Genomic DNA, 14,500 nt, shown 5'->3' on the forward strand with positions numbered 1-14,500 from the left:
GGATACAGTAGGTTCTACTGGTAGTATAGTTTGTTGAGTCCCTAATAGTGCAGGTTTCAAGTATGCCAATGCTGAATGAACCATTGATACTCTTGCAAAGTCAAGGTTAAATTTACTGACAAGTCAGATCAAGTCTTGAACAATTATGAAGTTATGAATCAGCTCAAATAATGAGCAAATGTATGATGTTGTGGAGTCTAGGTGAGCACTGTAATTGAACATCGACTAAAGAAGCACCATGCAAATATACTATTGAATATCTATCGTCTTTTGTGGGTAGTTTTCATTTCTGCTCGATGTCTGTGATAAATTCTGTATAGTATCAGAACCACTTTTGGATTTCAGATTGAATTAGAACTAGTACCTCAAAGTATCTGGGGTGTACTATTGGAAGTGGTAAACCAATTCTTGTAGAGAGAATTTGAAATTTCTATAATCATATGGGATGCCTGGCTTTGCCCTATTGGGCTTAGGTATCTACAAATATGCTTGACTCTATTGATCTAGCAAGCTGGTCAAGGTTTTCCTTATCATAAGGAAAACAAATTTTTATAATAGAGATGAAACACTCCTGAAGTCCTAAATGATAAAATCATAAAACCAATTAATTAGAATTTTAGAAACAGGTTGTTGATCTCCCTCTCTGAGTGCCATTCTGATGTTTTAAAGTATCTATGTAATTGACTAAGCATCATACTGCATCTCTTTGCCTTTCCCCATGGCATCACCTCTTTGTTCCTTGCTTCCATTTCTAGATGAGCTGCAATGGGCATTTCTATTTCCATGTTGGATTATATTATGTAGTGATAACTAAAGCACACAGCTCTTAATTTCATTCTTTGCCTCTGAAGATATTTTTTTACTGTATAGTGGTGTGAACTGATTAAACTAACATGGAGGGTTATTAAGAAAACCTACTTTACTTGAGTATGTATGCTTTATTTCCATTTTCTCCATTTGGAAGAGATATATATGTTTTAACAACATTGAAGAGCTATATTTACTTTTTATATTGCTTTGCTGAGATTTTTTAACAGCAATCCACTCATTTGTGCCATCCCTTTTTTATTTTCTTGCATATTACTTTGTAGTGTTGTTTCAAGTTGTGATTTCACACGTAATATTATATTGACAGATATATGTTCAAGATCTTCCTGGTATGGAGCTTCTCTTGAGATTGGAGAGCAAACCATCTTCTCCGCTTCTTGATCCTCAATTGTCACCTGATGGATGCATGATAGCCTATGTACAAGATGATGAGATCCATGTTTTGTCTGTTACTGGTGGAGAGCCAAAGCAGATAACTTTTGGAGCCCGAGGAACTGGGAAGGTGAGAAAGGATTTACCACTTAACATAATTTAAAAATGTATCATTTGCTGCCTTTTTTTTATGTAGAAACATCGAGTAAACCTGAGAAAACTTAAAGGAATAAAAAATATTGTATATCAAAGAAAAGTCGCTAAATATTATAACTTTATAGAATGACAAATATAGTAGATAAACAAAAAGTTTACATTAATTACATATAATTTTCTTTTTATGCTTGTATATTTTAGTAAATAGTATAATTTTATGTGAACTTTATGTAAAAATTGGCTAACCTTTCAGGAGAGTTTTTCTTCCTCCAATTTTAAAATTAATAATAGTCAATCATGTTGTCATATATCATTATCAGGCATTCGTTCATCTCTTTTTCTTGAAATGTATTTTGATTAGATGTTCAAAATTGTTACTATCAATTATGAGATAGGTCTATTCAACTGTCATACACTGAAAATGATGAATATCTGTTCTTAAAACTGAATAAATCTCTTGGGGCTGTTACCATGCATAATTTATTCTTTCTGTCAGTTTTCCTAGATTCTTGTTGAACTATGACTGTTTACATGACTAGCACTGGGTTTGCCTTAGCTGCAACTCAGTTAGGTCTTCCAAGATTGTTTCTGAGAAATCTTATTTATTGGTATGCGTTATTTCCTTCCTTACCATCTGGTTGCATAACAGTTAGAATGTTTCCATAGACTGGTTCATCTGTATTACTACTGTCATTGAGCTCACTGGTTGGTTTGTGCTAAGCTAAGAAGAAAACGTTGGAGTTTGTGTTTGTGAACCAAATATGGTCATAAATGTCAATTGCTATCTATGAGTGATTTATTGAAGTATTCATTGTAAGAAACTTCATGGGTCAAATGAAACATCCTATAATTTTTTTTCATTTAAGGCCTTTATGGTTGATTTATGTAGTTTGTAGACTCGACTTGGACTCGGTGAGCCAGAATTTTTTGACTTGGCAAAAACTCGGCAACTTCAAAAGTACTTAAATTTCTTTTTGCAAAATTCAGTGACAAAATGTATCAAATTAGTCTAAAAAATCATTGGGAATTGTTTTCTACTAGATTTGATTCTTGAATACAAACATAGTACAAAATTGCATCATCATGTGGATACAATAGCTAGCTGATAACTATTTATGATGATTATCTTTAAAAATCATCATTATAAATTGCATATCTAGGTAAGTTAAAAATTTCAAATTTTTAACAATTTCCTCTTCCCCATTCTCACAAAAAATTGAGGGGCAGAGGTTCTAGTCCTTGCACTCAGTTGTTGCTCCTTGCTTGACCTAGAAGGCTATGGTTGTGGCTCCACCTTGCTACTAGATGACAATGACTCATCATTTGCCATATTACTGTCTTCTAATGACTATCCAATCTCTTCTGCTTCTATGGTAGCCACATCCTCGATAGCATGTCTCACAAAATTAGCAATCTCATCCTTTGTGAACAAGGCGGCTCATTGCATGGTCCAATCACTATGGGGATCAATTTCATCCAATCAATAAGTTGTTTTGATTTGTCCTCCACCTCTCTTGTGCAAAGTTCAAGGTTGTATTGCACAAAAAATAAGTCATTGAGGCATTTTCGAGTCAACTTATTATTACCTCTTAGTATGAATGGCATCAAAGAAACTTCAATTTTGCTCATAGCCTAAAGTAGCTCAAGGTTGAGATACAATGAAGAGGGCTATTTTTTGGAGATTTGGGGTATTTCCACCCCAATCTTCCCACCAAGAACTTACAAATAAGATATTCAAGAGTTTGTACATAAACAATGTTTTATTTATAATTGTAATTTCTAACTTGTAGGATATAAGACCTTACTTTTTCTTACTTGGTGTCGGGGTGAATTTTTCTTAGATAGTGGCAAAGAAAAGAGCCTCCCCCTATAATTTTGCAACTATGAAATGATAAGGATTCTCATCTCAACCTTGGGTGCCATCCTCTCAATATATGTTGGAAGGTCCTCGATCTCCCATTAGCGTCTATGAAGCTATCAGAGAAGAAAAACTTAGGGTTGAGGTAGTACCTTGCCGCATTGAAGGGTTGGTGGAGTTGATTGTTCCACCTCCAAGCAATGATCTTCCAAATGGGGGCAAATCTATTTGCATCCCATTATAATAGTTTTGGATGGTCAATTTGGCCTTGTGCATGGCCTCATAAATGTATCCCATTGGGTTTTGCTGTCTATCCACCAAGCACAAAACCCTCACTAGCAACTTCAATGTAATATTCCCCTTAATTGTTTTTTGGTTTTCAGCAATAAGAATTACAAAGCAAACACCATAACCCGTTAAGGTTAGAGAAATAATCCATACAACTGAAAGCAACCCTCCACTTTCTGATCACTGAGAGCCCAACCTGGGAGGGTGAGAGCATACAACGCTAAGGGGATCGTTAGCACCATAAACCAAACTGAGATTACAATGCACCGGCGGCAAGCCAACCCCTTCTGCTTATCCAACAGGATAGAAACTGAACTCTTGGCGGTAAACCAGCCAAGGGAAATAACAAGAAACTAAAACTCAATCACTCTACCGCGTATTTCAGCGGGAGGACATTACATTAAGCTATCGCTCCACCACATATTTCAGCGGGAGGACAATGCATAAAACTTATCACTCGACCACTTATTCAGTGGGAGGATTGAGTACATAAACTGAATTACAAATCAAGAAGGCGGCTAAGCCAGTCTCTTCCACTTATGCAGTGGGCAAACAACACATCAGAAATGGTTAGTAGTACTACTACTTAACTTTACAACATAGAAAATAGAGAGATTGAATAGAGAAGTAATGCTGTCCAAGCTGATAAATATCCCTAAGCAAGCGCTAACTCCCCAAAAGCCCTTCAACATGGAATTATGAAATTCTAGGAGCAATGACACGCTTACCAGCAACTTCAAGAGGCTATGACATGCTCATATCTCTCTCCAAACTCATCCAAATCACTCCAAATCACTCCCAAATCAACTAATCTACTCGCACTCCTAAATGCACACCCAAACACTAACTTCTGGAAATCTGTAATTTTTGACAGCAAGCTGGAAATGCACAACCAGCAACACCAAGACACACTAAAATGCATAAAACTCTCTCACAACTCGCCCAAATCACTCCAAACCAATCCCAAACTGCTAATATATCAATGATGACCAAGAACAACCAACTAACTAACCACCAAACATCCCATTCAACTCAACTTGCTTCCAAATGCCCACACAGAGAAAAACGCCAAAGCTGGAAATTTTGATTTGCAGTATAAAAATAAATACTTAGAGATTAGTGCTGAAAACTTACAAATACCATCGCTTGGGACATAGAAAAACATAGAGTCAATACCCAGAAGCAGTAAGCGATCACACATAGACTTATGAATGAAAGTATGCTTCAGCCATGACTTTCCCAGCAGCCTGGAAACACACTGAAACTTGAACTACAGCAGAACCAGCAATCCCACACTTCAACAAACTCACCAAGAACACTGAGAGAACATGGAAAACAGCTAGGTACTGTCTTGCAAGTACGAAACTGCACTTAGCTAGGAAGGCTCACTTTGAAGCTCAGATTTTTATTGCCAAACCGGTAGCATAACGATGCAATTTTCAAGATGTCCAAATGGGAGGCCAAGCACCTGTATTTATAGTTTTTTCCCTTTGAAATTCAAATGTAAATGCTCTCAAATTCACCTCTCCAAATTTCATTTCATTTCACTATCATATGGCATCCAAATGACATTTCATTTCGTTTCCCAAGGTGGGCGCCCAAGTTGCATTTTAACCAATAATTAAGCAAGTTCGAACTTGCCTAAGTCTTCAACAATAACTTAATTCATTCTTCAAATCTCAACGCCTAACTTAGGAAAATATAACATTAATATTAGATATAAATGTCTTTTCCTAAGTCGCTCAATATATCATTAATCGGTAATAAAATAATTAAATATTAAACCTTAGGATAAGGAAATAATATTTAATTAAATCACTTATGACTCCAATATTGATTATCAACAAAATCCAGGATGAAGCTGAGCAATGAAGACCACTGAACTGCTATAGGAACAGGATCCTGTCTAAACTGCTAAAAATAAAATTTCTCAATACTGCCACTTACTAAAAATAGTAAGTCATGGAATACTCCGAAAAACATGATCTTCGCACCTAGAGAAAGAGCTTGGAAAGCTCAATAAGACAACATCATCCAAACAGCCAAACCCTAACTTACTAAAAATAGTAAGTTCTCACTTCACCAAAGAATCAAATGTATGTTATGCCACCCTGGAGCTCATGAAAAACCTAGAAGGAAACCATAGACAAAACTGAAGAATTCCCTCTTGGTAAACCCTAAAAAGCTTGCACAGAACTCCACAAAATTTGGAAACCCTAATTCTTCTTTCCAAATAGCCTACGGGTCTCCGGAATAGGCCAATGGACCATTGGACTAATCACTGCGGAGAAGGGGACATTCCATTCGATACCTACAATTTATAAATAAATTAAAGTTACAATGAAACTCCATACTTTTAAAGTTTAATAATAAAGGATTCAATTTGAAATTGAAGTTACCTTGACGATCTCTATAGCTCTCTTGGAAAACACATCATCAAAAACTGTCTTTGTAGTCCTCTCTCCATCAACCCTCTTTGAGTCTACCCATGTTTGACTTAGAAACATCTGTTTCAAGGATGTCATTAAATTATAAATACTTTGCAAAGTTAGAACATTAGATGCAAACTTTGTGACACTTGATTGCGCAAGCTCTTTACCCTTGGTGTGATCTCTCATGAAGTTAAGAATCGACATATGATTATAAATATATTTTGTTGTATTCCTTGCATCTTCTACTATTAGTCTCACCCAATCAATATTGCTTGTGTTCAAAAAAAGTTCAAGGGAATGGGCTACGCAAGGGGTCCAAAACAGTGTTAGATGCCTCTCTTGAAGCAATCTTCTGGTTGACACATATGATGTTGCATTGTCAGTGACAACTTACACAATATTTTATATGAAAACCTCTAAAACAACCTCCTCTAATGTCAAGCTCAAAGTTTTTGCGTTCTTTATTTTGTTGGAGGTGTCAATTGACTTCACAAAAATCAACTCATCATTTGAACCTGCTAAAAAAATGATGAGGGTATGATTCTTATTAGGACTCAATTTGGCACTGTTGAAGTTTGCTTGAGTCCCAACTCCTTTGTGCATTTAGGCTTCATTTTGCCCATCGTATATAACCAATTTAAAAAATCTTTGTATGAGTCTCTATTTGTCAAAGTTGCCTAAGCGTTATTCTCCTTCACCCTCCATATGTCTATCATATATTGGAGTGAATCTTCTTGGCAACCCATAAACATAGTGTTGGGTGAAAATTTTGTAAATTGATGAAGGTTCACAAAATGTGTGTTTCATGATAGCACATGGGATGATATCTTTCAGAAGGCAAGATATAACCCCTCCTAATTATAAGGGAAGGCTCCCCCTTTCTACTGCAATTACTTTCTATTCTATGTACTTGCTAACTTTACACTAATCCAAGGTACAATAACAACTTAGTTCTCTTCTTTCAAAACCAGTTACATCTAACTCTCTTTTAAGAATAGATTTTCCCTTAACTTAAACAACTTGAAAACTTGCAGTAATATTAAGCTAATTTATCTGGGAAGTAAAGTCTCTGTGAAAGAACAAAGTCTTCCGTTACTTCCGCTTTTCTGAAAATGACCTAGGGACGGGAATTATGCACATTTAAGAACTCAAAGATTCTCTTATATACTGAACTCCTATCAACCACTGTAACCCAAATATATTTTCAGCTCAAAGACTTAAATATATTAGAAGATCTTCTACTCTAACCAAATAATTCGTATAGCACAAAGACTCTACTTTTTACCTTTTCAATACAAATTTTTGAGCTTACTTGTATAAGCTCAAAGACTTAAAGTAACCTTCTCTCAACTAATTTCCAATTCCTGAATTTCCAAAGTAACTCAAAGATTACTTGTAAAGCCTTAAAAACTCTTCAGTATTCAACACCAATAACCATATCCAACTTTAATCATTCAAGAACATATGATATTAATTACATAAGAACATTCATACCACATAAAAGATTGTACTCAAAACAAAGTTTGAATGCCAAGCTCTCCTTTTTCTTGATTAAATTGCAAATTTACAAAATGACACCAAGTCTCAATTTGTTCTTCACTTTGGTAGAGTTTTGTTGCATAAACAAAGATGGAAAAAAGATCCTTATTACAATAGTAGCCCTCATCTATATAGAAGAGGGGTGCAACATGAAAATAGGAAATTATAACTAATTCTAAGACTAAGTCAAAAGAAGAGTTCAAATTGACTTAGGACTTGTGCACATGAGCAATTACAAAATGACACTTGAAGTGTCAATGGATAAAATAAAATGCCACTAGGAAAATCATGAAAATGACTAAGTGTCATTTTCGCTTAAGCTAAATCTCGCTTCTGGAATTCCTCAAACTTTTGCAAAGCATGTTTCATCTGAACTCCATCGGATCCCTGGGTATTGCTGGTGATGACCTTGACCCTGGTGATTGAATCTTCTAAGTCAATGCAACACTTCTTGTGTTTCCCTAAAATAGTATCTAGAAAATCCAAGACGAATTGGAGATCAACCAATTTATCAATTGAGGACAAAGAGAAATCCTCCCTATTAACTTTGGCAGTTACGAGCAAGCTAAATTCTTTGATGATTTCATCTGCATCAAACACCTTTTCGTTTTCATCAAGGAAGGCACATGGAATCTCAGAGGTTTTTGCTGCAATCTCATTCTTTTTATCCACACATTCTTTTAGGGCCTTCCTCATATCCTTGACTAGGCGCTCAAGAATATTCATTCGGTGTTCCAAGGCCTCTCATTGCTCAATGTACATGCACTGTGAAGGAATGACACCATTTTGGATGAGATCATCCGATACATAATCTTCAAACTTCAACTAGGCTTCATAAACCTTTTCTTGTGTTTCAAGCTCCTGGGAGAAGACTTCTGAAAGATCCCTGATGGATCCCCTTGCTGATCTGTTGTAATTTTTAAAATAATAAACTATATTTTCCTGTGATTTTGCTGATGGTCTTATAGAATAGAGAGAAGTTGCAGAATGTTTGGTTTCTTTTTGTATTTTTGAATATATAAGCAAGTAATGAATAAAGAACAACAAATAAGGAAGGAAGCTGAAACAAGCAAGAACATTCAATTAAATCAGAATTGATACAAATCGTACCTGGCAGATTTCTGATTTATAATATCCAGATTATTCCCTACGCACTGGGGATGTGCTTACATCCAATAATGGTGCCAACTGAAGGGTAGATGATGAACACAAACCAAGAACACCAGCTATGGCTGAATGAAAGTCTTCACCACTTCCAGCATAAAGTGTACCTGCTGTAATGGTGGCATCAAGTTGAAACAGTCACGCTCCAACTGGGAAATTCAACCACCTTGCTGAAACCCTCACCAAGCAATCTGAATCTCCACAAGGAATAGCGCATACACTTTGACCAATAATGCCAATGCCAAAAGAATCCACTGCCAATCAATAGCTGAGGGCTACGTCCCAGCCATTACCAATCATGGGGTTTGTGTCCCAGATTGAAGAATTGCTCTACCAGAGCAATATCGCACCAAACAAGTTTTCAATATGTAAAAGATAATGAGAAATTAGGTTTCCTTCTCCTTATATCTCTTTCCTTCCAAATCGAACCCTAAAGATATATAAAAAGTGCGCTTTAATATAAAGTCATATTTCCCAATATTGGGCGCCCAAATATAAAAAAAACACCACTTTTTCAATATAAAATAACTCCAAGCGCCAAAAGGACCCTGGCAAGTGAAAATCATTTAGAAAAGTTCAAGACCTTTTCAACGAGCTATAACACATGGGCATACGAATCCAGATGAAGCCAAAAACCCCTTATTACTCTGAAATGGCTATAGACATAGCCTTATTTAAAATATTAAAACACTAACTTAGGAAATATTTAAATATATTAAAAATATAACCCAAATAGCTACAGAAAGCTCGAAACACACCAAAACCCTGAAACTGAACCTGTCACTTGTCTGTGACTGATGTCGGAAATCATGGATCAACTGGCAGTCTCATCCCTAAAATCTAGGGATGCTCTTAGAAACTAGGAAACACACCCAAATCTTCTGAAACTGAAACCATTTGAAAGGTCATGAATAACCTCACGATTGGCAACTGTCACGACCTCCTAAAATTTAGGGATATCCCCTAAAATCTAGGAACTGCTCCAAACTGGCTCCAAATTGCCTATAAAGCCAAAATCTAGTCACTATATGCACTAAATGAGTCCCAATCAACCTCTGCTAGCCTACGAGACTCCAATGATAGGCCAACTCCTTCGTCTCTGGTGTCCACTCTAGAAAGGGGACATGACACTTCTATGGTGTTATCTATCTCTGCTCTCACTGCATCAAGGTTACTGACAATGGTGCAGGTTGAACTTAAGAGTCGTGTGCTTTGACTCAACACTTGATCCATCCATTCTCCTACAACTCTGCTTCGTGATGCTACTTGTTCAGCCCTTTTAACAACCTGTTCGTCCAAGGATGAAGCTACTGGCTCAACAACTTTTGAAGATTTGGTCACTTTAATAAGAACTGAGGTGAGTTGCTCAATTCGTGCTTTGAGTTGATCTTTCTTGATCTTATCTTCATCGTACCTTGCAACAAGAGATTCCAAAGTTGATATCGCATCACCTGAAGAAGAATCATGAGTTTGTTTTCCCAACTCAATCCTTTGAATGACATAGTCTGAATCTTGGACTTGGCCAATAACTGCTTTGGAGGAGGAACAACAACCTCAACATACTTGTTCCTATTCTTGTCAACCTTTACCCTTGACAAAGTTTTAGCTTTCTTAACAGTCTTGGGTTTGACAAGAACAAGTCGGCTAAAATCAAAATCTTTAGGAGAGACACCTTGCTTCTTTCTCTTTGGCACATTAGACATTAACCAAGGCAGCAAAGTTGAATCATCATTCTCACCTGCGACCACATCCTGAGAGGGATTGATAGAATCCTGAACGGTGGTGGTTACTATAGGTGATGTCATTGTAACAACATGGGAAGGATTTTCAAGGGATGATTCGTTAGATCTAGGAGCCGACTCATTCACGAATTTATCAAAATCATCCATCATAGTTGCAGACACTTCAAACAAAGTAGGAAAAGCTGAGAAGACATTCCCAATATTGTCATGAGGAGTGTCTAGGGTGGACTCACTAACACTAGTGGAGGATACATGGATAACATTTAAAGGAGAAAAACAAGTAATCACTGGGGGCTCGGGATCCGAAGTAGAAACGGGAACTTGTAACATAGATGAAGAAGGAAATACCTGGGGCAAAGATTCATCTGCTTGTAACAATTCCTCTTCATTAAGTCCTTGTTCTTGATCATCTTCTTGCTCTTCTTCCAATTGATCAACATCAATCGGTTCTTCATCAGGATGCTCATCCTCCTCTTGTTCATTTGGTGCCTCTGACTCTTGTGTCTCATGAACATTAGAGCCCGATGGCTCTCTTTGAGTTTTCCCTTTCTTAGTTCCAACCGTGAACTTCAATTTGGGAGCTTTGGCCAGAGTAGTGGGATCTTGTTTATTCTTGGTTCTAATTTTTGATCTTTTTCCCAGTGAGCCAACAATGTCATCATCAGAACTAGAAGAGAATGGCTTTAATGGAACACCATGTAGAGTCAACCAAACATTGGCATTCGTAAGAATACTTTGAAATCGCTTCTGGATGGAAGTGCATTCCTTTTGCGACCATTGAATGAGAGGCAAAGGAGTAGAAGAAACCTTGTTCTTCTCATACATAGGATCTAAGATGTCCCCATCTTCCTCATCGGGAACATCAACAAGACCAAAGTTTTCAATTTGTTCAACTGTTAACCGACAATAATCAAGTTTTCTCACATCATGCTTAGACCTGCAATCAGCCCAAACATCTTCAATTCGGTGCACATGAACATATGCCTTCTTCAGTTAATTTTTCATTCCTCTGTAGTCAAAGTGCTTCTTGGCTTTGAAGAACCTCATGGTAGCTCTCCTCATCTCCTCTTCCATTGCTCTGGCTTTGTAGATAGAGTTGATGGAATATCTACCACTGGTAAGAGAGAATAACCTGTTTTATGAGAACTTGATTGAGCCTCATGTATTGCATTCATTTGACAAGCTAACTCCATTTATACAATCTTATCAGAAGGGTACCTAGGGAGCATGAAAGGCTCACCAGTGAAACAACCAACCCTGAGATATGTGAAGGTTGGGAATTGTAGGAACAAGCATCCATATTGGTTCACTACCTCCCAAGCATGATCAAATACTCGCTTATTATACAACATAACCATATAATAACCGAAGAATGCATCATTTACTCTCTGGAAATGACTATGACTGTTCTGAAGAACCAACTGGGAACAGTATTTATGTACCTCAATCTGCCTCCTATCACCAGTTGTAGACAATCTAGGAAAATGTCTCATTGAAGCTACAACATACACCAAGTATGAAGTCTTGTAGAACTTGAGTGTGGTAGGTACCTGTTGTGACCATTTCACACATCGCCCCATTGCAAATGGGGACCCCTGCTTTTTTGTTTTTTAGGGTTTGTTTTCTAGGTCTTTTAGGGTTTTGTCTGTTAGCCTTTGCATTTTGAGTGTCGCCAAGGGGATCACATGGATAGCAAGTTCGACTTGAGGAATGTCCTGGTCCTGAAATTTGGCTAAGTCTGAGAGTCTTGATCCTGAAATTTGGCTAAGTCTGGAATGTCCTGATCCTGAAATTTGACTAAGTCTGGAAACTGAAAAACCTCAAAAAACTAGATTTTGCAATATAACTCCTGGAGGTCTGAAACCACTCTCAAACATCCTGAAAGTATATATGGAATATAACTTAAAGTATAAGTGACATTTTTCTTATACTTAAATGTTATATTCCATAAAATTATCCTGTCGGAGAGTTCAAAAAGTCAAATTTCGCTCCTGACCCTCTCAGGAGGTCCAAAGCGAATCTCGCTCTTGACCCTTCCAGAGGGTCCAAGGCGAAAATCAACCTAGGACTCATTCCTGGCCTTATTTGACCAATTTTTGATTTGCAAAGCATTTTGTTTGGACTTTGGAATTGATTGAACACCTTGAAGAAAATGATGAATTTTGGCCAAGATTGGGAATTTCGCTCCTAACCCTTGCTGAAGGTCCAGAGTGAAATTCATTGTAGATTTCGTTTGCCAACTCGTTTGAATTTGAAACCTTGTTCCTAGCCTTGAAAATGATCTTACCTTGCCCTGTGAAGTGGTTTGAAACTAAAGGATTAAGCAATTTAGCCTAGATTGTAAATTTCGCTCCTGTCCCTCACCAAGGGTCCAGGGCGAAAATCTTATTTAAGTTTATTTCTCGCTAATTTTGGCTAACTTGTTTTGTGCAGGGTTTCCCGGAGAGAAGATTGGACGTTACTGGATACGTTTGAAAGTTTGAAAGTTTGAAAATTGTTGAATTTTGGGCAACAAAGATAATTTCGCCCCTGTCCCTCACTGAAGGTCCAGAGCGATTTTCTAAAAGTGCAATTTTCTTGCAAAGACAAGGCAAGTTTTGTGATTGAAATGAATGGAAGAAGGCGTGTTTTGCCCGTTGAAGATAATTTGGAGGGCTAGCAAAGGACGGATAGACTTGAATTTGCAAAATCGCTCCTGTCCCTCTCCAAGGGACCAGGGCGAAAAACCTAATATCCAGCCCTTCTCTCCAAGTTTGGACAAATCTAGGCCAAGGCGCAAGTTTGAAATGATGTTTAAAATACCTTGAAGTGGAATTGAGATGTAAGGATTACAAATTTTGATGACAATTTGCAAATTCGCTCCTGTCCCTCTCCAAGGGTCCAGGGCGAAATTTCTAAGTGTGCCCCACTTTCCTTACATTTCGAGATAACTTTTTGTTTCCAAGACTCAAAAGGAAGTGGAGAATGATGTTCTACACCTTGGGGGTAATTTGAAGGTTGAAGTGACTAAGAATTTGTGCAAAGGACTCAAAAGTGCTCCTGTCCCTCACTGAAGGTCCAGGGCGATTTTTACAAAACCAATAACTTCCCTCCAAGATTACGCTAAGGCAAGGTTGTGCAAGGATGGAAAAGGTCTTCTAAAGCATAGTGAACAAAGATTTGACTTCAAAACTTGATAATCCTAGGCTAAAACACAAAAGTCGCCCCTGTCCCTCACTGGGGGCCCAGAGCGAAAGTCTTTGAAACACCTATTTTGCCTTGCAAAAAGCAAGCTAAACGTGTATGGAATGGATGAAAGAGATCATTACTCACCCCACAATGAGAGTTGGCAATTAAAGGTGAAGGATTGAGACCAAAAGTGAAAAAGCGCCCCTGTCCCTCTCCAAGGGTCCAGGGCGAAAAGGTCCTAAGGCACTTTCCTCCTAAAGATCAAGTGAAATTAAACTTAAGACTCCAATTAAAAATGCCATTTTGATGCCTAGATAAAGTTTTGAACAAGGAAAAATGAGGAATGCAAGGCCTAAATTGAAAGTTCGCTCCTGCCCCTCTCCAAGGGTCCAGGGCGAAGTTATTGGCATTCTTTATTTTTACCATATTTGAGCGTTGATATCCTCCAAAATTGCATTAGATGTCAAATTGCTAACTTCGAAATATTTGGAAAAATTAAATTAAATTGGCATTTAATAAATTAATTTTGAGCCTCAAAAAATCGAATTTTTATTATAAAGGCATTTAAAATTAATTTTTGTGAAACTAGAATTAAAAATGGAGCGCTTGAAGGCTTATTTTTATTATTTTATCAAGTCGGCCTCTCCTTTTTGCAATTTTATTTATTTTTTAGGCCTATTTTGACAAGTCGGCCTAGGGGGAACAAGGTGGTGAGTGCTATATATATTGGAGGTGTGTTTTTTCATTATCCAGATCATTCACTCATTGCTTCAAGTGCGAATTTGGAGAGCTAATTGAAGGTGCGAAATCTAGCTGGAGTGGAGCGAATTTCTACTAAGTGTGGAGACTAAGGAGGGCGAAATTCATCTTGAAGGCTATTGGAGAGGTGAATTTCTAGCTAGATTGGAGGATAATTTCCAAATTTTTTGAAGGTATTTGAAGGCAAATTTCCA

At 37.3% G+C, this 14,500-nt stretch overlaps 1 protein-coding gene across 1 annotated transcript in view; it reads left to right on the forward strand.

Annotated features, from left to right (window-relative positions):
• LOC131048939 (uncharacterized) overlaps positions 1–14,500 on the forward strand; it is a 129,162-nt gene that overhangs the window by 52,946 nt on the left and 61,716 nt on the right. The window contains exon 2 of the mRNA XM_057982964.2: positions 1,136–1,330. Coding sequence (XP_057838947.1) covers positions 1,136–1,330 — 195 coding nt within the window. The remainder of the gene's footprint in view (positions 1–1,135; positions 1,331–14,500) is intronic.

Source organism: Cryptomeria japonica, chromosome 2 (genome assembly GCF_030272615.1).
Source record: "Cryptomeria japonica chromosome 2, Sugi_1.0, whole genome shotgun sequence".
NCBI lineage: Eukaryota > Viridiplantae > Streptophyta > Pinopsida > Cupressales > Cupressaceae > Cryptomeria > Cryptomeria japonica.